Source organism: Balaenoptera borealis, assembly GCF_965194805.1.
Source record: "Balaenoptera borealis genome assembly, chromosome: 3".
Classification (NCBI taxonomy): Eukaryota; Metazoa; Chordata; class Mammalia; order Artiodactyla; family Balaenopteridae; genus Balaenoptera; species Balaenoptera borealis.
In genome coordinates this window covers 73,556,933-73,582,273 of record NC_138866.1, presented here as the reverse complement: position 1 = coordinate 73,582,273, position 25,341 = coordinate 73,556,933, and the positions used below count along the sequence as shown (strand labels likewise).

Genomic DNA, 25,341 nt, shown 5'->3' with positions numbered 1-25,341 from the left:
GCCTGTCCCTGGTGGGAGCTCGAAGGGAGCCGAAGTGTGTTCCGTGGTGTGCACCTGCACGTGCCCTGCTCGTCTGTGTCTGTGTGAGAGGTCAAAATGAGACAAGCGGGACCCAGGTTTGGTCCACACTTTGGTTCAGTTTGGTGTCAGCTGGCTGCAGAGTCTCAGGATGCCCTCACGATGAGGTGTGGCCCACAGACCCGGGCCCCAGCCAACTGTACCAGCGGCTGATGGGGAGCGGGACTCCCTATGGGTTACTTCTAAGGGGCTGACCAGAAGGGGACCTGTGTCACCCTCTTTATCCACATCTCTATCCCCAGCCAGCTCTGAGCCTCTCCTGGCATCGGTGGGGAATTCATTTTGGAGGGAACAGGTGTCCCAGGACTCCTGTGGCCTCAGGGGTAGGGTAGGTGGAGGGTGGCTTCAGTTTCAGCAGTGAAATTCTGTCTCCTAGTGTCTACAATTGGCTCACCCTCTGGTGCCTTTGTTTTCTCCACTTTTGAAATTTCTCCCTCTCGTCCCTTGTCTGGTTGGCTGAGCAGTAGGGGGACTCACGGCTCTGCCACCTCAGGGAAGCCGCCTCACCTCTATGGGCCCGGTTCCTCCTCTGTAGATGTGGGGTGTCTTGGCTCCCCCAGCTCTGACACAGGGGCAGGGCCCCCCTCCCCCAGGAGTCCAGGATGGCTCCTGGATGGTCGGCAGGGAAGGATAGGGGCTCAGGCAGAGTCTGGCACTCATGTTTATTGCAGGTCAGCAAGAGCAAGGTTCAGAGGCAGTGTCACTCCTCATCGTGCATTTTTTGCTGAGAAAGAATAAAAGGTGTGAGGGGGCAGCTGGCGGGAGGGAGGAAGGGTGTGGGGGGGAATCTCCAGGGCTTTGAGGGGCCTAAGGGAGATGCCCTTAGTGGGGAGAGGTTCAGGCCTCAGGGATCTTGGGGTCCCATTTAGGGGTCCTTGTGGTTCGGGGGGGTGGGACTGGGCTTCCTAAGGAGGTTCCAGTCTGTGGGGGGCTTCTCTGAGCAGGAGGGGGGATGCTCAGGTGTGAGTGCTGTGGGACCCTCAGGGCTATCCAAATACAGGGGGAGGAGTGCCCACTAAGAGGGCACTGACACTGGGGCCGCACTGCTAGGGGCGTGAGTAGCGGGGTCTGGGGAGGGACCCACCTTGGCGCCGATGTCGCGGCTCTTGGCCCGCAGCTTGTTGACCTGGGACTCGGCGATGTCCGCCCGCTCCTCTGCCTCATCCAGCTCGTGCTGCACCTTGCGGAACTTGGACAGGTTGGTGTTGGCCTGTTCTTCCTGCGGGGGTTTGGGGGGCGGGAGGATGAGGAGAGAGGGGGCCCAGCCTCCTAGTCTGGGGGACTCCCTGTCCCTGACCAGGGGCTCAGCGCTCTTACCCCTCACCCGTGTTCCTGCAACAGCCTTGCCAAGGGTGTCCTGCTCCTGGCTTGGCCCCCTCTTCAAACTTGTCCAGCACTCAGACTCCCAGCCACTCGCTGCCCAAGAGGAATCCCACGCTGCCTGGTCTCCCTGCCCTCAGAATCCAGCTTCACCGCACCTGTCCAACTGTGACACTGACAGATGCTCCTGGACTGCCAGGGGTTCCTGCACAGGTGTGCTCATCAGCATGTCACATCCACACTTCTGTCCTCCCCACTGTGCTATGCCTGCTCAGGTCCTCTTCCAGGCCCAGTTGTCCTGCCACCGTCCAGCCTTCAGCACTGGCTGGCCCCCTGACCTCCATTAGCAGCTGCACTGCCTTCTCTTGGGCTTACCGGTATACGGATTACAAGCAGCTTGTGGGCAGGTCCTGGGTGGAATAAGCTTTGCTCTTATGAACTTAGAGTGCCTGACACAGCTCTGAGTTTGAGAGTTAAAGTGAATAGCAAACCCTCCATCCAGGCCTCACGCTGGGGTGGACACTTGCTGGTTCTGACACATAGGAGGGGTGTGTGGAGGAAACCATGAACTCACCGCCTCCTCGGCCTGGCGCTTGTAGGCCTTGACCTTCAGCTGCAGCTTGTCCACCAGGTCCTGCAGCCGCAGCAGGTTCTTCCTGTCTTCCTCCGTCTGGGGGCATGTGGGCGGGAGAAGCCAGTGTTGGGGGAGGAACGAGAGCGATTACCTTTCCCTCCCTCACCACCCCATCTTCTCCTCACGCCTTAGCTGCTTCTCCCTCCAACAGGCCAGGTCAGAGAGCTGGTGGGGAAACTTCATCTCTGACACTACTTATAGGTCAAAGGGCACGGCAAGGTCCTCAGTCCAGGATCTAAAAAGCAAGGAGGGCTGTGGCCCTAAGGTGAGAAATGGGAGGAGGGGCTCGGAACCAAACGGGATTTCTTCATCTGATAATATGGAGACATCAGGGCTGTTTCAGCTCTAATCTGGAGCACCAGAGGTGCTCTTGGCCAGTGGTTCTGGAGTGACCAGAGAGGACTAATGAGGAAAGCAGAAAGAAGGGATTATCATAATCCAGATCATTCTAATCTATCATAACCCAATATGCATTGTACTGGGTCAGGTATTGGGCACCAGGATCAGTGGCTCCAATGTCGCGTGATCATTCCCGATCATTGCATGTGCTAGGATGCTATTGCCACTTATGCCCACGATACACCTGAAGTTCTACGTCTGTATCTCTTTCCTGTGCCTCTCATATCCAGCTGTCAAATAGACCAATACCCCCTTTCTCTGTCTCTCCTGCCCAGGCACACTGTGAAAATACCAGATCAAGGGCATAAGCTCTGAGCTATACAGATGGAGGGCTTAGAACATTTTGGGATTTCTTTCTCTAAGGCCTTCTGTTTGTTGTCCCAGAAGTTCCACGGAAGATCTGAGTCTTTTCCCATCCCTGACTTTCATCACAAAAATGCCACACAATGCCCCTGCCTCTGAGGCTGGTGGAAAGATGGCTTGGACTGTTCTGAAGCCTTCACGGTAGCACTTCAGGTTATTAAAAAACTGGGGAAATGCTGGTTCAAAGAGCTTTCAAGAAGTAGAAGTAGATTCTCCCTTCGCTAGAAAAATTCATGGACTCGAGCCAAACTGTCTCCAGAGATTGTGAAAGAAAATTAATCTCAAGACAGCTTCTCAAGGAGCAGGTGGCAGGAGGGCTGGGAGGCTCTGTGCGGGGCCTGTGTGGGTAAGGAGGTGGGGCGAGGGATGCGCTTTCACGTCCACTCCCAAGGGCCCGGCCCCAGAGCAGCCGCCGCGCCCGCACCTGGTAGGTGAGCTCCTTGATGCGACGCTCACTCTTCCTCATGCCCTTGATCGACTCCGCGTTGCGCTTCTGCTCGGTTTCCAGCTCATTCTCCAGCTCCCGCACCCGGGCCTCCAGCTTCTGCAGCTGCTTCTTGCCGCCCTTGAGGGCGATCTGCTCGGCCTCGTCCAGCCGGTGCTGCAGGTCCTTGATGGTCTGCTCCATGTTCTTCTTCATGCGCTCCAGGTGCGCGCTGGTGTCCTGCTCCTTCTTCAGCTCCTCCGCCATCATGGCGGCCTGTGCACGGGAGAGAGCGTAAAAGAACAGGGCCCTGGGGCCTCTTCTTTCCCATTAAGGATCACCTCTTTCCCCTCCTGGCATTTGCTCCCTGAGGCCCTCAAACCCACGGAGTGGCAGAGTCACTGCTGGTACAGCACAGTGGCCTGGCCTGGACCCACAGCCCTGGTTCGAGTCTTTTGGGGAGGGCAAGAAGGGGAGCGGTCACTCACGTCCGTGATGGCCTTCTTGGCCTTCTCCTCGGCGTTCCTGCACTCCTGCACTGCCTCCTCCACTTCACTCTGAAGCTGGGACAGGTCTGCCTCCATCTTCTTCTTCTGGTTGATGAGGCTGGTGTTCTAGATAAAGGTAAGGAAAACTACTGAATGTATGCTTTGCTGCCTGATTCTACACTTTTACCCAGAGAAAATTAGAACTGGTCATTTTTTAAAAAACATGTCTTGCTTTTAGTATTTTCCTTGTTTTGCACCTGTTTTCTCTTTTCCTATGAAAATAGATATATTCTAGACATTATATCTAAAGGGACTCAGCTCTGAAGAAAGACTTCAAGCAGGAAAGGGTCTGTAGTTCTACTCCTGAGCTCTGTAGTAACATGTCTGTGCAGGAGTATGAAAATATTCCAAGGAAAATGGGAAAAACTTGTTTAAAGGGACAGTATCCTGGAAGTGATTATAGTTATAGAAAGAGTGGGGTAAGGAAGAGAGGACCACATCAGTGGGTGATGTCATTCCCATATGTACTAGATTACGGAACAAAACTCCACAGGGCAGTGCAGTAAGATGGACATAAAAACTCATTACCGAGTATAGCTGAAAACAGTGTGTATGGGATTGCAGAAAAATGGTGTTCTGTGGAGAATTTGGTTTGTAAGTAGATGCGGTTGTGCTTCTTTCAACTCCAAAAGTCCCATTTTAATACAGCAAGCTGAGGCTGGCTGTCTTCTAGATGTAGGATGTCACATCACAGCATGCATTCCACGATTCCCAGATTTGTGATTTTTGCCAGGCACCACCCATCAACCATGACACTCTTAGCTTTTAAGTGTAGACCGCTTTCTCAAGGTTGTGGTTCCGCAGCCCTGACTAACAGAGGCGAGCTGGTCCAAGAGATGAAATGATTTATGATCCAGGTTGGACGTATGCTTTCTCAGGGCATCTGATTCAGAACATTGTTAGATGGCCTGGCTCTGCTGCTCAGCGGGTTTCTCCTGGCCTCTCACCTGGGAGTGCAGCAGCTGCACCCGCTCGCTGGTCTCGATCAGCTCCTGCTCGGCCAGCTTCCGGGACCGCTCCGTCTGCTCCACCACGGCCCGCAGCTCCTCCAGCTCGGCCTGCAGCAGGTTGTTGCGCCGCTCCACGATGGCGATGTTCTCCTTCAGGTCATCGTTGGCACGGACCGCGTCATCCAGCTGGATCTGGGTGTCCTGCGCATCAGGAGAGTGGGCGTGAGAGAGGGAGCTGGGCTCTGGCCCATCAGAAGGCTGTCAGCTGAACTGGCTGCTGTGGAGAGCCCCTGGCGGCGGCTCAGGTGGGACCTGTGGGAGGTGTCTGCGACGGCCCAGGGGCAGGAGGGATCTGGCGCTGTGATGGGACACCACCACCCAACTCGGCCACCACCCCTCCCTGGGTGAGGTGACTTCCTGCTCCCAAGAGTCACCGTGTACCTTCAGCAAGCTCTGGAGGCTCTTGACTTGCTTCTGGGCCTCGGCGGCCACGCGGTTGGCGTGGCTGAGCTGGATCTCCATCTCGTTGAGGTCGCCCTCCATCTTCTTCTTCACCCGCAGGGCCTCGTTGCGGCTGCGCGTCTCCGCGTCCAGGGAGGTCTGCAGGGAGTCCACCACCCGCAGGTGGTTGCGCTTCGCCTGCTCCATCTCCTCGTCCTTCTCTGCCAGCTTCCGCTCCATCTCTGCCTTGATCTGGTTGAACTCCAGCTGGGCCCGGAGGATCTTGCCCTCCTCGTGCTCCAGGGAGGCCTGGAGGGGAGAGGGACCGAAGTAGACAGTCAGGGCACAGGGTACATTGGGGAGGGAGGCTGGGAGGATGCAAGGTGTCAGCCAGGAGGGGAAGAGCTGAGAAGAGATGGGGAGGGGGGACCTGCATCCCAGGCCATCCGGGTGCTCTGGGGTAGGAAGTGCTGGATACCCCCGGTTTCCTCTGTCAAGGAAAGGGTTCTGAGCTCACAATTGTCAAGACCCTCCAGCACCAACACTGCATGATCCTGACCCATCTAAAATATCATAGAAAAGGGAAGGATTTTTACAACCACAAATTCAAACATTTCTCTTTGTTTCCCAGGTCCCTCACCCTGTAGTGAAAAAAGTTAGAAGCCCCAAATCTCAGGGCTATCGCTAGGTTCTTACAAATGAACAGTAACAATAGCTAATATATATTAAGTGCTTAAGCATGTTACCTCATTTAATCTTCATAATAGTCATGCGTAAAATCTTATGAGGTATATACAACTGATGCCATTTTACAGATGAGAAAACCGAGGTACAGATAGGTTAAGGAACTTGCCCAATGACAAAGTGGTGGTCCTGAAGCCAAGTTTCCAACTCAAGTCTGTTTGACTCTGGAGCCCCTGTTCCCACCCACTGTCTGAGGGGTTGTTATGATGGCCAGGTTTCAACTTTATAAACCCAGTGGGAAACAAACCTATGATCAAGCTGTGTGTGGCATTTTCCTTTGCACAGACCTTGGCTTTGGAGGTAGTCATGGGTAGTGGGTATATGACCTTGGACTAAGAATAAGGAGCTGATAGATTTTGTCTTGGGTCAGCGTCACCCCCAGGTAAGGTAGAGTGCGGAGTCAGAGACAGGAGGGCAGGGGTGGGTAGGAGAGGGTCGGAGGCAGGGGTGCAGGCAGAGCCAGGCCCTCACCTCGGCCTCCTCCAGGGCCGACTGCAGCTCCAGCTTCTCGGCCTCCAGCTGCTTGCGGACCTTCTCCAGCTCGTGGATGGTCTTTCCACTGGAGCCCAGCTGCTCGGTCAGGTCGGAGATCTCCTCTGTGGGAGGGGCGGGCCGCTCAGCTGGGGCAGCCGTGGTCCAACGGGGGGCACGCCTCTAGCAGCCGCTGGGTGGCGCCACGTGCGGACCCTCCCCGCCCCACCCCCCCGCCCCCGCCCCCGGCCTGGGCCCGCACCCTGCAAGTTCTTGTTCTCCCGCTTGAAGGTCTCCAGGTGCTCCAGGGACTCCTCGTAGGCGTTCTTGAGCTTGAAGAGCTCGGTGCTGAGGGAGCGCGCCTCCTTCTGCGACGACTCCAGCTCCGACTGCGACTCCTCGTACTTCTGCTTCCACTCGGCCAGGATCTGCGGGGACGCGACGCGGCTCACCGGGCAGCCCCAGCCCCACGCCCAGGGGCGCCCAGGCCCCCGTCCTGGGCTCAGCCTCCTCCCAGCCTCTGCCTCCCGGGAGGACGTTCCCGACTCCCGCCTGCCCGCCTGCTCTGGCCCCTGGCTGCGAGCCCCCGGGCTGGGCCCACCTTGTCGAAGTTCCTCTGCTTCTTGTCCAGAGCCGCGGCGGCCGCGTTGGAGCGCTCCACGTCCACCATCAGGTCTTCGATCTCATTCTGCAGCCGGTGCTTGGTCTTCTCCAGCGAGGAGCACTTGGCATTGACTGCTTCGACGGCCTCCTCCGCCTCCTGCAGCCTCTGGGCCAGCTTCTTCCTGCCCGGGGCGGTTGGGTGTATGTGTGTCACTCTACCTGGGAACAGCGGGGCCTTGGGACCTCCCCTCCCTGAACTGCCAGATGAGGAGGGCCCGGCCCTCCCACACAGCTCCTTGGGACACTGAGCAGCCCTTCAGGCCCTGGAACCCCAGCCTCCAGGGAGCCAGGGCTTCGGGTGCCTAGAACAGAGGCTCTTCCCTACGGGGAGCGGCATCAGGGTGGCAGCCCTCACCTCTCCCCACCCAGGCTGATCGGCGGTAGCTCCTCTGACCAACAAGCTTTTTGCTCGTCTTATACGTGAGCATCAGGTATAACCCGGGCCAAAAGCTCGCCCGTCACAGGAAGTGAGTCAGGGCCAGCCAGGGTTCACTCAGAGCACAGGATCCCAGCTCCCTCACAAGCACTTGTATTGCCCACCACGTTTCTCCCCACCTCCTCTCTTCCACCTCAGCCTTCCGCTGCAGGTTGTCAATCTGCCTCCCATGCCCACTCTGCCTGTCTCTACCCATGTCCTCTTGAGCCTTCCTCTCTTAGAAGCAGGGTGGGGGGCTGCCCAGGACTCACTTGGCCTCCTCCAGCTCCTCGGTCCTCTGGATGGCGTCCGTCTCATACTTGGTCCTCCACTGGGCCACCTCCGAGTTGGCCTTGGACAGGACGCGCTGCAGCTCGGCCTTGGCCTCTGTCTCCTCCTCGTACTGCTCCCGCAGCAGGTCACAGTCGTGCCGGGCTGACTGTAGCGCGTGGGCCAGGGCGTTCTTCGCCTGGGAGAGGCAGCACCGGGAGGTGGGTTCAGCATCTGGGAAGGTGGGAGGGAAGGCCCTTTCCCCATTCTCCAGATCCTTTTCATATCTATGAACTTCAACCAAGCCCCGGCCTCCTTCAGGGTGAGGGCTGGTGTGGAATCTCAACACCTTAAGGTACCTTCCCAGTTTGCCCATCCCTTCCAAATAAGAAAGGATGTACTCAGTGATGTTCGGGTGTGGCTTAGCTGAAGAGTAGAAGAACCTGGCCTGGAGGTTTTTTCATTACAGAGGCCTCTCTGCAGCTTCTAGTCTCCATTTCTGAGGTTGGTTGCCCCAGGGCTGCCATCAATCCTGTCCGCTGCCCCGTAGCCGGGCCTCACCTTGCCCTCCTCCTCCAGCTGCCTCTTGAGGTCCTCCAGCTGCTGGGTGTAGGAGAGCTTCCCTCGGGTCAGCTGGGAGATCAGCGCCTCCTTTTCCTCCAGTTGCCGGGACAGCTCACCTGCAGGTGGGAACAAGGGTTTGTGGGCCATGGAAGGGGGCAACTGACGCTCTTCCATGAGGCAGGTACAGGGCTGGTTAGGGGCACCCACCGTTCTCCGTCTGCAGCTTGGCTCGCTGGGTGGAGAAGTCATTGAGGGAGCGCTGGGCCTCTTCTAGCTTCGCCCGGTACTCGTTGGCCTGGTCCTCCAGTGTCCGGGACACCTTCTCCAGGTTTGCCTTCAGGCGGTAAGGGACAAGAGAAAGGTGAATGTGGGAGGGGCTGGGTTGACTGGAGGAAGGAAGGGAGGGCCAAGGTTGGGGAGAGCACAGAGGCAGGGGGTGGGGGGTGAAATGGGGCGGGGCTGGAGGGACACAATCTGGAGAGGATGCATGAATTAAAGAAGGGAGAGATGGTGAGGAGATGGAGACACAGGTGGAGGGCAAGGCAGGTGCAAGGGAGAGAGGGAGAGAGACCAGAGGGTGATGAAGGGAGTGAGAATAAGAGCGGTGGCAGAGAGGAAGTGGAAGTAAGGCGCACTGCGAGGCTGTGAGAGAGGAGAGGGCGAGGAGAGGAGAGCACGGCCCACCTTGACCTTGATGATCTGCTCCATGTTGGAGGTGACGTCGTCCAGCTCCAGCTTGAACTCGCTCTTCTCCTTCTCCAGCTTCTGCTTCACGCGCTGCAGGTTGTCGATCTGCTCGCCCAGCTCGGCCACGCTGTCTGCGTGCTTCTTGCGCAGGGCGGCCGCCGTGGCCTCGTGCTGCAGCGTGGCCTCCTCCAGGTCCCGCCTCATCTTCTGGAACTCAGCCTCGCGCTTCTTGTTCATCTCGATCTGCACGGACGTGGCCCCGCCGGCCTCCTCCAGCCGCTCACTGATCTCCTCCAGCTCCCGGGACAGGTCTGAGCGCAACTTCTCCACCTTGGCCCGGGCAGTGCGCTCGGCCTCCAGCTCCTCCTCCAGCTCCTCGATGCGTGCCTGGGCAGGGTATAGGGGGCTCAGACCCACCGCCGGACCCCTCCATCAGAGCCCCCTCCCCAGGGCTCTAGAAGGCTCCTGGCCAAAGCACCCAGGTCCTGCAGAGCAGTGGTTCTCACCAGGGGACATTCTGTGCCCCAGGGGACAGTCAACAAGGTCTGTAGACATTTTTGATTGTCATGACTTGGGGAAGGGGTGTTGCTACTGGCATCTAGTGGGCAGGGGCCAGGGAGGCTGCCAAACATCCTATAATACACAGACCATCAGTGGGAATTTGGTTGAAGCCAAACCTTCAAGGCATTTCCTGGAGGGGCATCTCAGACCCAGTCTGAGCATCCGCAGCCCTGATTCCTGAGAATCTGTGTTCAGAGAGGGATCTTGAGATCCCGTGAGGTCCTGGGTCTCAAAGATTCCACAGATTCACTAGGCTCTGCTCTGCTAATGATAAGGCAGGAAAGCTGGTGCTTGTATTTTACAAATATTTGCAACAATGTGCCTCAAAATAATCAAAAACTTTTGTAATCTTCCGAATTAACCACAAAGTCTAATCAACCATATTCCTCACTCTCCAGGGCTTACTTTATTTATGCCCAGGGCTGGGTTCCAGCTTAATTGTTCCCTTCCAGGCCAGGTGAGTGCTAGCAGGGTGCCCTCCTCTGTATCATGTCCCTACCTCATTATTTTCTGGCCTTAGCCTTGGCCTGACTAAATTGGAAGAATGTCCCATTTACCATTTTGATCTGTTGTCTGACTAGCCAGGAGCAAAGGGGAGGATTGGTGGGATCCCTTCATCTGTGGTTATGGATGGTGTTGATGGAATGTGTGTGTGTGGGTCCTGGGAGCAGGAGAGAGAGGACCACCATACCCCTGCTCCCAGGATGGAGAATGGGGACTGAGTGCAAGAGCTTGGGCCGGAAGAAGGAGGAACCACAGCCCATTGCCAAGACCTGGTGAGGATAACAGCACAGTTGTTCTGGGTTCAACAGTCAAAGAGGTTGCCCAGACCAGGGTAGGAGAACCTGGGGACGTCCTAATATTCGGGCTAAAACCCAGAAGGGGCACCCAAGAAGATGGGAGGGAAGAGTATCACTGAAGGCAGACCAGCCCCTGAGCAGCCCCCAGAGGAGGGGAATTGTGTTCATGTGTCACTTGTACCCTGGGCCATCGACCCTGAATGCTGAGGGGAGATCAGCTCTCTCCACTAGTGGTCCCATAAGAAAATGAGAGGATAAATAGCTGAGTCCCTGTGGCCTTGGGGTCACTATGTCCAGATGTGGCCGTATAGCTTCTGCAGCTATGAAATGGGAATGAGAGTACCTGCCTTCCTTGCTTCCAGGGCTCTTCTGACAAACACGGGACTAAAAGCACATTAGAATTCAGGGTGCATTAAAGGCAAGGGAGACTCTGGCTGTTAATTCAATCTCCTCCTGCAGAGGGATGAGAAAGCCATGGGAAAGACAAAAGAACATCTTCTTGCAAGTGGCTGGCTCACTTCTCTAGCCTAAGCTATATTAAAATGACATATATAGGTCGCCTCCTGGTTGACAAAGTGGGTTCCTAACAATATCTCTTCTGGTCCTCTGCAAGGCAGGGGTCATTAGTCCCATTTTACAGATGAGAGGAGAATCTGAGGCTCAGGAGGGGGGAGTGACTTGCTCAAGTTTGCAGGAATTGACTCCATATCATGGTGCTCTGTGGGGATCCAGCCTGAGTTAGTGGCTAGGGTAAATACCTGGGAAGAATAAGAACAGAGCTTCCCATGGGAAGGTGCTCCACGAAGGCCGTTCTCACCCCCATGAAGCGGGGAGAAGCACCAAAAGTAAGGGTTAGAGGAGAACGGAGCCCTACCAATTGTCCCAGCGCAGAAAACCCATGAGGTGGCGCATAGCTCAGCAAGAGAAGCCCTTTTAGTAAGTATGATCCCCACCCTCTCCCCCAAATAGCCCTGCTGAAATAAGACATTATTGCTCTAGTGGGGGAAGGCTGATGTTCCCAAATGCCTGTAAGTCAGGGCTGTTGGGGCCTCTGGGTGGCTTGGAGTTCTAGATACTGTCTAGAACCCTAAGCAGCTCCTGCAGCCTCAGCTGCCTCAGTGCCACTGAGCTCCTGGGTGGCTCCACCCAGAAGAACTTCACCTGGTTCTCCTTCAGTTTCTTCTGCAGCTGAAGGGCCAGTGCCTGCTCATCCTCAATCTTACTGTTCAGCTGATTAACGTCAAACTCCTTCCTAGAGGAGAAGAGGGTGACAGGTGGTTTTCCTTTCTCTGTGCCCATCCTCTCCTGCCTCGGCATGCGAGGACTAGTCCCCTCCCCCTGGCCCCGAGGGTGAAGGTGGGGGGCGGGGGCCGTGTGCCCAGAGCAGCCTTGGCCAGAGGTGCTGCAGCACCTTGCGCTCTAACCCTCAGGCCAGACACCCTCAGTAGCCCTTCCTGGCCGCCGCAAGCTCCTACTTCTTGAGCTTTTCTTCCAGCTGCAGCTTGTCGTTCTCTAGGTCCATGTTGCTCTCCTGGGTCAGCTTCAGGTCTCCCTCCAGCTTCCGCTTTGCTCGCTCCAGGTCCATGCGCACTTTCTTCTCCTGCTCCAGGGATCCCTCCAGCTGGTGGAGAAAAGAAAATGAACAGGATGTAGGAAATCTGAGATCCACAGTGCATCCTCTTCTGCTCCCTTCTAAACCCAAAGTCCAATGGGATTGGAAGTCAAACCAGCAGAGTTAGCCCTGCAAGCATGAAGGATTAGAGACCCAGCCTAGTGAGGAACTGCAGAAAGAAAAGGGCCCCAGGGGTCATGGAAGTGAGTTCTAGGGATTGGGGACCCCTTGGCCATCGGTGTTGCCTGAAAAATCCCAACCTGAGAGGGATGGAGCATGGTTGTTGCTACTCACATCATCCACCTGCTGCTCCAACTTGACCTTAGACTTGGTCAGGGTGTTGACCTTGTCTTCCTCAGCCTGAAGGTCATCCAGGGCCTGTTGGTGGGCCTCTTGCAGAGCTTTCTTCTCCTTGGTCAGCTTGGCAATGATCTCGTCCAGCCCAGCCATCTCCTCTGTCAGGTTCTTCACCTGTTGACCAAGAACCCCATCCCCTTTAGGGTCAAAGGTCACCAACCTGGAGACGTCTGTGGAGACCTCCAATGCCAAGGACCAGGGCCACACTCAGGTCAGGGAATCCTGAGGAGACTTGGGCTGGAGCCAGAGGGAGCTGCCCTCACCTTGTTCTCTGTTGCGTGCTTCTCCTTCTCCACCTTGGCCAGTGTCAGCTCCAGGTCATCAATGTCCCTCTTGAGCTCAGAGCACTCGTCTTCCAGCTTGCGCTTCTTGGCTGTGAGCTCGGCATTCATCTCCTCCTCGTCCTCCAGCCTCTCGGTCATCTCCTTCACCTTGGCCTCCAGCTGGATCTTGTTCTTGATCAGCTGATCGCAGCGCTCTTCCGCATCGTTGAGGTTGTCTTGTTCCTGGGAGAAGAGGACAGAGAGGAGAGATGGTGATGAAAGAGAGGAGAGATTCAGAGTCTTAAAGAGAGCCGGAGCTCCGAGACTCATAGTCCCTGGTGATGAGACAGGCTATAATCTAGAGGAGGGGAGAGGAGAAATGGTCTCACCGCCTGCACTTGGAGCTGCAGGTCGTTCTTCTCCTGCAGCAGGGACACCATCTTCTCCTCTAGCTCCTTGCGTCGAGCCTCTGACTTCTCCAGCGTCTCTTTGAGGCGCCCAAACTCCTCCTTCATGGTGGCCATCTCCTTCTCTGTCTCTGCGCTCTTCAGCAGCGGTTTGATCTTGAAGTAGAGCTTCATCCAGGGCCAGTTCTTGACCCCCATGAAGGCCCGAATGTTCCACTGGATTACCAGCAGGGCATCCCTGGCAAAGAAACATGGAGGCAGGGAAGGGCACTGTAAAAGAGCACTTCGCAATCATGGGGCCAGCAGCACTCGGCTCCCAGCACATCTAAGCAAGTTTGTAGGCACCTGAGGGCAGGAACCCTGTCTTGTAGCCTTGATAGGCAACCCCACCTCAGCATAACCACACTGAACATGGAGTTGCTCCATAAATATTTATTAATTGATCAATTCAACAAAAGGGCAGTTTATATCTTCCTTACTGGAGTATTAGTAGCTATGGAAGCTACCACTTGTAGAATGTCTACTGTGTTCGGTGTTTCTAATCTCATAAGAACCTCAAGCATGTTAAAAATATGATATTTTCCATTTAGGAATATCTATAACATATGTGTAAGTTATGAAGCATGAAACAAAATGACTGTCCATGAACTTATCACCCAAACAAGAGCTAGAGCATTGCCATCATTGATTCTACCTGTGGGCTCCACCCCATCCCCTTTCCTGGTCCTTCCACCAGAAGCAGCCACTACCTTGAATATTGTGTTTTTTGTTTCCTAACTTTTTCAAAAAATATTTTAACCATATATGTATGCATCTTTTAACAATATGCTATTTTAAAAATTATTTCTGAACTTTATAAAAATTGCATCAAAAAAAATTGCATCACACAATAGGTATCCTTCTGTGACTTGCTTTTGTTTACTCAGCAATATGCTCTTAAGGTTCAAACATATTGTACCATGTAGTTTTAGTTTCCTCCTTTTTCATTGCTTTATAATATTCCCCTGAATGAGTTTACTACTATTCACCCATTCTCCTGTGGATGAAAATTCAAGTTGTTTCCAGATCTTTTCTATTTTGACCAATGCTACTATAAAGATTCTTTTTTGTCTCATGTTGAACACGTGCAGGAGTTTCTCTGTGGGAATGCACTCAGGAGTGGAAAGGTATGTAACTGTTCAACTTTAAAAGAAAATGATACATTGTTTTCCAAAGAGATTGCACACATTTACACATCCATAAGCACTGGGTCAGACTTCTTGACTTTTGTCAATCTAGTGTTTTAAAATGGTATCTCATTGGAGTCTTAATTTGTATTTCCCTAAGGGGAATTTTCTTTTTTAAAGAATTCAAAATGAGACCCAGAGTGGCAAAGTCACTTGCCCAGGCTAGCTAGTAAGTGGTGGAGCCAGGATTTGAATTTAGGTCTCCTGACCCACGCCACTTGGCTCTGCTTGTCTGCCTCTTACACGTCTGAGAGTGCCTCTCTCTTTCCCTCCAGCCTCACCTGCGCTCCAGGATCTTCTTGAACTCAATGCGCATGAGCTGACCCCGGGCTTGTGCCTGGATGCGGGTGATGATGCGGCTCAGCCTCTCGTCCCGCATCTCCTCCAGCAGCCCCAGCAGCCCCGCCTTGAAGAACACCTGGGGGTGAGGGGTAGAGCCAAGGGGGCCACAGCCTCAGAGAAGGGTAGCCAGGGTGGAGGGAGAGTGTGGGAGACCCTGGCTCAGCTTCCCAGGGCCCTGTTACCCACACATCCTAGACCTGGGAGTGAAATGTGAAAAACAAGACAGAAAGGAAGCCTGGGTTCCAGCCCTTGGTTGATACGGGTAGCCAGGAATCAGGGGTCTGCCTTCCAAACTCCCAGCTGGTCCACTCAGCATGGTCGCACATCCTGCAACGCCACCCTACGGGGCTCTAGACTCACCTTGGTGTGGCCGAACTTGTACTGGTTGTGGTCAATGTCCAGGGAGCCCAGCAGCTTCTCTGTCCCTTTCCTGCTGTCAATGAACTGGCCCTCGGGGATGGCTGCCGGGTTCAGGATGCGGTACCTGGGAGGGAGGTGCCCGTAGTTACCCACGTTCTGCACTGATCTGCTCTGCCCACAGAATCTGAGGCCACATGAAGACTCCTCTCCCACCCGAGGCTGCCCGTGCTCCCCCTGTTCCCTGAGCCCTGGGGGGCCCTGGTACCCACCTCTGCCGGAAGTCCCCGTAGAGGATGCGGTTGGGGAAGCCCTTCCTGCAGATGCGGATGCCCTCCAGCACGCCATTGCAGCGCAGCTGGTGCATGACCAGGGGATTGTCCATCACCCCTGTGGCAGGAAGGGAGAGGGAGGGGGTCAGCCTTAGGGCAAGTGGATGCCAAGTGCCCTCTCCAGACTAGACCCTTGTGCATCGCTCACCGGGAGCCTTCCGTTCATTGGGGATGATGCAGCGCACAAAGTGAGGGTGGGTGGTCCTCAGGTTGGTCATCAGCTTGTTCAGATTCTCCTGGGGGTGGATGAGAGTTGGAGGTCAGGAGCCACAGGGACCATCCCTTTGTTCCCTGAGCCCTGGGACCCAGACAACCTGTCACCAGAACCCTCAAAGGGATAGGGAGCTGATACATAATTTATGATGTGAGTTCAGGCTTGTATAGAATTTACATGCCAAAAACGGCCACATAACTCTAGCTTCTTTCCTCTCCAAAGTCAGAGCATCAGGTTAGGGTGGTGCAGACAAAATGCTCTGGGCTGGGCCTGCCCACCACAAGTCTCTTGGCATCTCTGGGCCCTTCTTACCCGGTGGAGGGCCGATACTGTCTGAAATGATGAGCCCTTTTTCTTGCCTCCTTTGCCTTTACTGCTGTCCCCTAATAACAAGAGAAGGAATGATGAACAAGGGCTTGAAAACGGAGGAGCCCTCGGCTAGGGGCAAGGCTCTACCTCTCACTAGATGTGTGACTTTGGGCAAGTTATTCTCTAAGTCTCAGTTTTCTCATGAAGAGGAGAAGAAGATTAGAAAAGATCAAGCATGGAGCATGCCTTCCAGTGCTTGGCACAAAGCAAGCATTGAAATAACATTAGTGCTTTCTCCTCCCAATCCCTTCTAACCCCGACCCATGCTTACATCTTTCCACTTTCTACTTTTCTTCTTGTACTTTACCCTCATCGTTTCAATTCACACCCTTTCTCTTCCTTCTCTGAACTGGAGGCGCGTTTGTTCTACTGTATGTTCAGTGATCCTCTCAACATTTACTGTGACCTCCTGCAGGCACGGCTCCATGCCAGGCCTGCTGCAGTGATGTACGTGCCACCCTCACTGATCTTCAGTCGCCCAGAGTCTTGAAGAGATGCACAGCATGTACAACGACGTCCATAACCCAAAGGGGAAAATGGCACTTCCACAGAAGGGGTAGAGATGGGCTGCTGTGGGATCTCCTGACCCCCTCCCGTGGCTCACAGGCTCCCTCCTGCCTTTAGAGTTGTGTGCTTTGAAGCAGCGGGATCCTGGCCCCTTGCACCTCCAGAACTGCTCTGGCAGTGCAGGGCTGCCCTCTTACCGACATCAGCGGAGGCATACGAGGAGAAGAGTGTGGCCATGAGCTTGAGGGAGGACTTCTGGTACAAGCCCACTACCGTCTCGTTGAGCGGGTCTTTGTTCTTCTCTAGCCAGCCTATGATGTTGTAGTCCACGGTGCCAGCGTAGTGGATCAGGGAGAAGTGGGCTTCCGGCTTCCCCTTGATGTTACGCGGCTTCTGGAAGTTGTTGGACTTGCCCAGGTGGTTGTCGTACAGCTTGGCCTTGAAGGTCATGTCAGTGGCCTTGGGGAACATGCACTCCTCCTCCAGGATGGACATGATGCCCATGGGCTGATGGCGGGGTGGGGAGGGGGAGAGCATCTCTGAGTGCACTCCCAGGCTTGCAGAGTCCCATACCCCGACAGAGGAGAGACTGCAGCCCAGTGTAGCAGGCAGGCCACAGAGAGCCCGAGCTGGTACCTCGTGTCCCGATACAGGAAGCCAATATTCCTGGAGTTAACCTAAATCCGAATACATTCAGATCTGGCCAATGTAACCTCTTTCTGCCCCAGTGGACCCAGAGAAGAGCCCTGTACTCCCAATCCCCACCCCCGGCCCCCCAGGGCTCACAGAACAGCCCCTTCTTCCTGAATGGCTCCCTGCCCCAGCGCAGGGTGAAGGCTGGGACAGAAGTGTGTCAGAGGCGCCAGACTACAGGGCAGGCCAGACTCGTGCCTATATGATGGGTAACAATCGTTCAAGGAATGGTTAGAGGGATCCAGGTTCTGCACAATGTCCTGCACTTCAGAAAGTGTAGCAGCTCTTGACTTTTCCTGGGACAGGGATCCTACTGAGAATTTGGCGAATCCAAAGACCCCTCCCCAGAAAAATGCACGTACACACACACACTTGCATGTACACCTCGCCCACCACCAGTCCACACACACTTTTACATACAGTTTCAGGGAAATCTGAGGCCTCTGGAAGAGCAGCACCCCGGATAACTACGCAAAGCTTGTGGGGAAGGCCCTGTCTTCTGACTGGCCGTGGCTGGGCTGGGGGAGGGGCAGTTGCTGCGGCCTCTGGCCTCCATCAGCAATGGAGCCCTGGGAGCAAGGCAGCACTGGGAGCCTCCCACCAGCTCCGTCCTGTCTCCTCTGAGGACCCTCCATAGATAAGAGGAGCTGAAGACGGGCTTATCCTCAGCCAACAGGGAGAGGATGGGGAGCCAACATGTCTAGTTTCAGCCTAGTTTCTTTCCACGAATGACGCTTCTCATGGGGTGTCAGAGGGGCCAGGAGCCCTCTCCTTCACTACATCCCCCTCTTAAGACCCTGGGAGGTGTCCACCAGACAGGACAAGGTCTTAGGTGCTGGGGAGAGAAGGAAGGGCTGGACCTGTGTATGCTTGTGATGTCACAGTGTGTGAAAGCAGGGCCTGGAAGGGGGCTTGGGATTCTGGGGACTAGTTTCCTGGGTGTAGAGGGACAGGGCTGCCACTTTGTCTGGGATGGCGGGTGAAGGGGACCCGGGTGGAGGGGTCGAAGCGGCACCTTCTCGATGAGGTCGATGCAGGCCTGCAGGTCCATGCCGAAGTCGATGAACTCCCACTCAATGCCCTCCTTCTTGTACTCCTCCTGCTCCAGCACGAACATGTGGTGGTTGAAGAACTGCTGCAGCTTCTCGTTGGTGAAGTTGATGCAGAGCTGCTCAAAGCTGTTGAACTACAGAGCAGGGGGGTGGGGGAGGGGAGCGGGTCAGGCGGGCAGCTGTCCGTGGCCCATGGAGTGGGCCCAGGGCTGCATCCAGCCCAGCAAGGGGTGCAGCTGGTCCCTCCCCTCCCCTGTCAGGGCGGGGAGGGAGAGCCCCCTGAAGACACATGACCGTCTCCACCACTGCGGAGCCCACCGCCGTCCCCGCGCCTGGCCTGTAGCCGGCGCAGCCAGCGGGGGCTGCCTGTGCGGACCAGTGAGTTACTGTTCTCCCGGCCCCCAGGCTCCCCACTCACGTCGAAGATCTCGAAGCCGGCAATGTCCAGGACGCCTATGAAGTACTGGCGCGGCTGCCTGGTCTCCAGGGTGGCGTTGATCCGCGTCACCATCCAGTTGAACATCTTCTCGTACACGGCCTTGGCCAGCGCCCCGATGGAGTAGTACACCTGCTGGACATTCTGCCCCTTGGTGACGTACTCATTGCCCACCTTCACCCGAGGGTGGCACAGCCCCTTGAGCAGGTCGGCTGAGTTCAGCCCCATGAGGTAGGCGGACTTATCGGCATCTGGTGGAGAAGGAAAGGGATAAGCAAGCACTTTCAGCAGACCCTCTTTCCCTGACCAGGACCATCAGGTCCCACCTCTCTCGTTAAAGAGTTGCAAATAGAGGCCTGAAGGGCACAAGGCTTGCAGTGGTGACACAGCCAGTGTGTGCCTGAGTCAGGCTGGAGCCCAGGCCCCTCCCTCACCCCGGGACCTCCTACCACACTGCATCCCTTCATCTCTCCAGGGCAGGGACTGTGGCTGATGATGTCCTCTGCTTCTTTCCTCCTTTGTCCGCAATCCCAGGATCTAGCCCAGGACTGGGCATGCTCTACCCTGAATCTATGTGTTGGCCAACTTGACTGGCTGGGAAATCAAGGTTCCTAACAGCAAGTTGGTCACCCTCCCCCAATCCCCAGCTCTCCAAATGTGTCATCCAACATATGATCTCTATTTAGAAGGAATTTATTTGGTTTAATTTCAAGAGTTTTGTGATAACTGGCGACATGCTATTGTGAAACTGAGGCTTGACATTTGATCTGAACAGACATAGAGAAGGGGTCCTTGAAGGTGGGCCAAGAGGAACGTTCTTGGGCGTTTGTCCAGCCCTGTTCACACCTTCACATCTCCTTCTCAAAGGATTCTCCAGATAGCCTTAGAGGGAGCTAGGAAGGGCTTTCGCTCCATTCCACTGAGGGGGAAACTGAGGCCCAGTGATGTGCCAATGCCCTGAGCTGTGTCCTGACCCTTGGCTTCCTGCCTTCCAAACAGAACATGGCACGGAGCCTGCGAGGGGCTCACCCAAGGCCTGGGCATCCCTCACATACACACCGCATTAGTGATGGGGATGTGCAGAGATCAGTCCTGGGCTTGGGGGTGTCTTGGGTGCAGAAGGAAATCTCCCCAATTCACTTCTGCTCTGTGCAGCTGGGTTGAGAAGCTAGCGGGATTGAGAGGCGCCGCCCTGTCTGCCCTCTTCTCCCATGTCCCTGCCTTCACCCACCCACAAGCCTCAGGTCCTCTGGGAGCCAGCCTGTCTGGGATGGAGGGTGGCATCTGGCTAGGTTCTAATGGAGAAGAAAGCCTGGAGCCTGGGCCAGGTGGACTGGGGGTGGGGCTGAGCCCTCTCCTGGGAGAAAGCATAGCCTTTCGACCACCTGCTTCTCCTATTCCTGGTTTCTTCCCACTTTCTCTATCGTGGGCCTAACATCGCTACTGTGAACGTAACTCCTTAAAAATCATCGAAAGGGGCACATCCCCGGTGGCGCAGTGGTTAAGAATCCACCTGCCAATGCAGGGGACACGGGTTCAATTCCTGGTCTGAGAAGATCCCACATGTCACGGAGCAACTAAGCCTGCGAGCCACAACTACTGAGCCCACGTGCCACAACTACTGAAGCCTGCGCTCTTAGAGCCCGTGCTCCGCAACAAGAGAAGTCACCGCAATGAGAAGCCTGCGCACCGCAACGAAGAGTAGCCCCCGCTCACCGCAACTAGAGAGAGCCCGCGCACAGCAACGAAGACACAACACAGCCAAAAAAAAAAAAATCGTTGAAAGGCACCCCTTTTGGACACAGAATGGGAAACCGTGCTCCCAGAGGACTGTCTCTGCATGACGGGCGGACACCCATCCCCTCAGGCCTTCTCAGCGCCTGCTCTCCTGTCATCGAACCTTCAGTGCCGTCGGGCTCGGCCTGCTCCTCCCGCTGCTTCTGCTTGAACTTCATGTTTCCATAGTGCATGATGGCGCCCGTCAGCTTGTAGACGCCGGCTTTCTCCTCAGGAGTGAAGCCCAGCACGTCGAAGGCGCTCTGGGGCAGGGCGAGAGAGGCAGAGTGGGTGGCGGGGCGGGTGGCCCAGCAGTCCGGGAGCCCTCCCACTGCCTCCTCACTCACATCCGTGGCCACCAGCTCCTCAGAGTCGTCGATGGAGGCCACGGACACCTCCCCCTGGGACACGAAGGCGTAGTCGTAGGGGTTGTTGGTGACCAGCAGCATGTCTGTCCAGGCGAGGGGCAGGGCAGGGGACAAGGGGGTGGGAGGGGGCACGGTGAGGGGAGGGGTGGGGAGAAGGGAAGAGCGGGAGTAGGTAGAGAGGAGGACCGTCAGCAAGGACCAAGGGGAGGAGCCAGAAGAAAAGGAAAAGTGGGCAGCGAGGACCCAGGGTGGGAGGATGGTGGACGAATGACAGGTGGGAGAAGGGGAGGCAAATGCAGAGGAGAAGGAGTAAAGCAACAAGGAAGGGTGGAAAGGGAGGCAAGAATTGACACAGGGGAGTCCAAGGTGAGGGAGGAAGAGAAAGGCAATGGGCAGATGGAAGGAGGGCGGATGAGCAGGCTGGCGGGGCGGGTGAGGAGGAGGAGGGATCTGCCCTGCACAGGCGGGCTTGCGGAGGGCGCTGGGGGCAGCAGGGGCATCAGGCTGGGCTCACCCAGCAGCTCTGGCTTCTTGTTGGACAGGATCTGGTAGAAGATGTGGTAGTTCCTCTCAGCCTTCAGCTGGAAGATCACCCGGGACTTCTCCAGGAGATCTGAAGTGAGGAGAGGGGAGGAAGGCAGGTAAGGAGGGAAAGAGCCAAGCCAGCAAAAGGGTGGAGGTCAGGGGAGAAGGGCTCTCACGGCAAGTGGAGAGAGCCAGGGGAAAGATACGGTTTAAAGGAAAAAGAATTCTAAAGCCAAGAGGCAAATGTAGACAGAGACAGAAGATGGAGTGGAAATGTTGAGGTGGGGCATCCAGCGGGGATGAAGGCAGAGGTGGAGGCCCCGGAGGTGTGGGCAGGGCTCCTCACGTACTCACAGGTTTCTATGTCTGCAGAAGCCAACTTTCCAGTGGCTCCAAAGTGGATCCTGATGAATTTCCCCTGGGGGCAGATGGGACAAAGAGTGAGAGAACTGGCCAGAAGAGACGCATGGAGATCCTGGACCTCAATGCAACCCAGAATGCCCTGGATGGTTCTGGAAATGTAAATGACTTCTTTGGAATCCCAGTTTAGTATCAGTAAAACAGGGAAGAGGATGCCCATCCCCACATGCCACCCAGGGATCTCTGAGCAGAAACGACACAGGAGGGGACTTCCCTGGTTGTCCAGCTGTTAGGACTCTGCTCTCCCAATGCAGGGGGCCCAGGTTCAATCCCTGGTCAGGGAACTATCAATAGATCCTGCACGCCACAACTAAAGATCCCGCATGCCACAGTGAAGATCCCATGTGCTGCAACTAAAGACCCAGCTCAGCCAAATAAATAAATATTCTTTTAAAAAAGAAAGAAATGACACAGGAATGAACACTGATAGAATGTGTCCTGCTTGTACCTCTGATATGATCTCTTGTAATCCTCCCAATAACCAGCAAGGTAGATACTACTACCTCTGTCTCACTGATGAAGGAACTGGGGCTCAGAGAGGTGTGGGGACTTGCTGGGCAGATGGAATGCTGGGCAATTGGCTCCAACGCCCATGCTCTCTCTTCCTACTTCCAGTGTGGAAGAGCTTTGGAAACAGTCATAAGGAAAATCTAGAATGTGACCCAAATCAGCCCTGTTACTCAGCTCTGGAACAGCTGTGGTGGCACTGGGTCTCTTTTCTTGAGTTCCCAGCACTCGGGGGCCAGGCTGAGTGGGGAGGGTTTGGAGTGCGTGCGTGCGTGTGTATGTGTGTGTGTGTGTGTGTGTGTGTGTGTGTGTTATTTGATATCCCAAAACCAAATGCAGGACAATCAACCAGGTGGGGTGACTGTTGGCAAAACTGCATCCCCCTTTTTTTGTTGAGGCCGCATGAGGCCAGTTGGCAGTGGTCAGGTGCACTCACGAAGCGGGAGGAGTTGTCGTTCCGGACGGTCTTGGCATTGCCGAAGGCCTCCAGGGCGGGGTTGGCCTGGATGATCTGGTCCTCCAGGGTGCCCTGCAGAGGGAGCAGAGCGCAGGGCTGCATCTCCAGTCCACCTCCAGGTGGTGGTGGGGAGGGCGGGGGTGTGGCTGGATGGACTGCTGGTGGGTCTGCAGCTCCATGGGGTCATATTCAGACCTCAGAGTGTGTGTCTCCTGCCACGTAGGTCTTGAGCACTGGGCTCAGGGATGCAGTCCACACTGTTTCCCAGGGCAGGGCTAGGGGTCACCTGGTCAGCCCGCCCCGCAGTCCCCCTCTGCCGAGCCCGTGGCCCACCCGGCACCTTCGTTGCATTGACGTTGTCCTTCTTGCCACGGTCACCTATGGCTGCGATGCTGGCAAAGTACTGGATGACACGTTTCGTGTTCACAGTCTTCCCTGCCCCAGATTCTCCGCTGGGGGCAACAGGGACCCATCAGAACCCAGATTCCCACCGTCCTCCATTCGAAGTTCAGCACTGCACCCTCCTCTCTCAGAGTCCCAGCCATCTAATCTCCTCCCCCGGGGCCCAGCTCCCTGCAGAGTCTGCCCAACACTGTAGGTCACTCCGGCACTCCTCGGAGAGCCCAGTTCCTTGCAGTCTCCTCCTTAAACCTTTCCTCCCCACCCCATCACTCCCAGGAATCAGCCTGGGTCCCCCCCCCCCCCCAGCCCACGGCCCTCTGTGGGTGGATGGTGTTTGCTCACGTGATGAGGATTGACTGGTTCTCCCGATCTGGAAGAGAAAAGAACAGAGGCAATGGGGTCAGGGCTGAGGGCCCAGGTCCACGGGTGTGGGGCTGAGGGGGCGCAGGTCAGAGCAGCTGGCCCACCTGTCAGCATGTACTGGTAGGCGTTGTCGGAGATGGAGAAGATATGGGGCGGCGCCTCGCTCCTCTTCTTGCCCCGGTAGGCGGCCACCACCTCGGCGTTGTACACCGGCAGCCACTTGTAGGGGTTGACGGTGACGCAGAAGAGGCCCGAGTAGGTCTGAAGCGGGAGATAGGGCAGTCACGAGAAGTTGGAAGGGAGAGCCTGGATTGGGCAGTGGTGACAGGCAGAGGAGTCCCTGGTCAGCCCAGCTGGCTCCTCTCTTCCTGCAGCTGACCAGGGATGGGATGGGGGCAGAGAGCCCTTTGGGAGAGTTCCAACCCCCTCCCTGTGAGAGAATCGCCCCGGCCTACTTTGGACTCTGTGCAGGACACACTCACGTAGATCATCCAGGCTGCGTAGCGCTCCTTGAGGTTGAAAAGCACCGCAGGCTCGTGCAGGAAGGTCAGCATGGCCATGTCCTCGATCTTGTCGAACTTGGGTGGGTTCTGCTGCAACACCTGGTCCTCCTTCACGGTCACCACCTGGGGAGGGGGTAGGGGCAGTAGGACAGGGGTGACCACGCTCCCACCAGGACCCTTGCCAGCATTGCCCACTTACCTCCTCCCAGAATACAGACTGTGACCTGGTCTCGTTCCCCTAGCTCTTCTCTCACCAGTGCCTGGGCCCTGACCCATAGCTCCCCATGCCCACTGTCTCTCCCTTCCTAGGGACTGTCCTAGAGTCCCTGTGTCTTGCCAGTTCCCCAGACCCTGTGCCCATGAGCATCACCTTTCAGTCCCTGCTTAATTGTCTAGGGCTGGCCACTCTCTGACCTGTGCACACACACCTTACCCTGACTCCTGGGGGCAGTACTTGAGGGCATCAGTTGCTCGGGGCAAACCTTGGCACTACTGGAAAAACATCTCACCCATCTACCCTACACTCTTCATTGGTCACTGTCAAATGGTTTGATCGCCACTGGTCAGTTTGCCGTGCCCTGACATCATGAGATCCTGCAAGTAGGTATTCCAGCATTTTTTACAGTGGAGAAAACTGTGGATCGAATAACTAAATGATTTGCCAGCATGGTGGCTGCTAGTGGCAGAGCTGGGTTCAGGGTCAAAGTCCCCAGAGGTTGTGGCCTGTTATTACACACCTCAATGGGACGCAACAGTCAGCCAGCATGTCTGCGAGGCACACGGTTCTGAGGCACTGCTGCTGACCAGTGACAGTTCTCGTGGCTGGCATGAGGGACCAGGACCGTGGATTTCTGAGTGCCGGTTGTCAGGCCTGGACCGAGCGTTCAGTTTAAGGGTTCCTGCTCTTTGCGTTCATCGTTAAAAGTTTGCTCTTGGTATGGTTGGCGAGGACTGGGGAGAGTTGGTTCATGGAGGAAACTGAGGCAGAGTGGAGGGATGCAGGTTTGAGAAGGGAGCTTCATTTGATGCTGTGTCTATACCCTCTTTATCTACAAGTCCCCTCTGAGGAGGAAACCAGCTGAGGTTTTCGGCCACCAGCATCCTCTCTGGCAACGGGCTGGCGTGGGACCTTGTTACACCTGCTCAGACCTAACAAGAAAGGTCAGTTCTCACTCAGATGCTGGGCTTCTCGAGGGGGGCTCATCCAGCACCCCCGCTGGCTTTGGCTCTTCTCCAGAGCCCCTCAGCTCCCACTGCATGTGGCTCCACCCCTACACCCACCACCCTGTGCTGTGCCCCACGCACCTTGCCATTCTCCGTCTCGGCAGTGACCTTGCCTCCCTCCCGGGACAAGATCTTGGCCTTGACAAACTCTTCCTTGTCATCCGGCACGAAGCACTCAGTGCGGATGTCGAAAGGCTGGGTCTGGGCCTCTAGACGCTCCTTCTCTGATTTGCGGAGGTACTGGGCCGCCGCCCCAAAATCGGCCATCTGGGCATCGGTCATCTTGTCCCTCCTCTG

General features: G+C 55.8%; 1 protein-coding gene across 1 annotated transcript; it reads right to left on the bottom strand.

Annotated features, from left to right (window-relative positions):
- Positions 1–726: 726 nt before the first annotated feature.
- On the bottom strand, positions 727–25,341 carry LOC309626024 (myosin-6). The gene is made up of 37 exons (XM_082386266.1): positions 25,126–25,341; positions 23,800–23,943; positions 23,422–23,578; positions 23,297–23,324; positions 22,893–23,004; positions 22,532–22,624; positions 21,523–21,586; positions 21,158–21,256; positions 20,623–20,726; positions 20,400–20,538; positions 18,482–18,750; positions 18,027–18,197; positions 16,516–16,825; positions 15,755–15,825; positions 15,377–15,464; positions 15,169–15,286; positions 14,900–15,023; positions 14,479–14,615; positions 12,954–13,209; positions 12,565–12,807; positions 12,239–12,415; positions 11,808–11,953; positions 11,494–11,584; positions 8,969–9,358; positions 8,492–8,618; positions 8,282–8,400; positions 7,723–7,919; positions 6,974–7,157; positions 6,635–6,800; positions 6,373–6,497; positions 5,158–5,466; positions 4,714–4,917; positions 3,707–3,832; positions 3,219–3,494; positions 1,973–2,068; positions 1,163–1,297; positions 727–802 (listed from the first exon to the last, which is right to left on the bottom strand). Exons 1-37 carry the CDS (start codon positions 25,324–25,326, stop codon positions 779–781), a joined length of 5,820 nt encoding a protein of 1,939 aa, XP_082242392.1. The 5' UTR covers positions 25,327–25,341; the 3' UTR covers positions 727–778.

Coding starts and splice junctions, on each gene's coding strand:
- LOC309626024 (XM_082386266.1), bottom strand. CDS start 25,326: ATGACCGATGCCCAGATGGCCGATTTTGGGGCGGCGGCCCAGTACCTC. Junction 11,585..11,807: donor CTGGAAGAAAAGCTCAAGAA/GTAGGAGCTTGC, acceptor CTTCTCCTCTAG/GAAGGAGTTTGACGTTAATC. Junction 1,298..1,972: donor AGCGCCAGGCCGAGGAGGCG/GTGAGTTCATGG, acceptor AAACCCCCGCAG/GAAGAACAGGCCAACACCAA.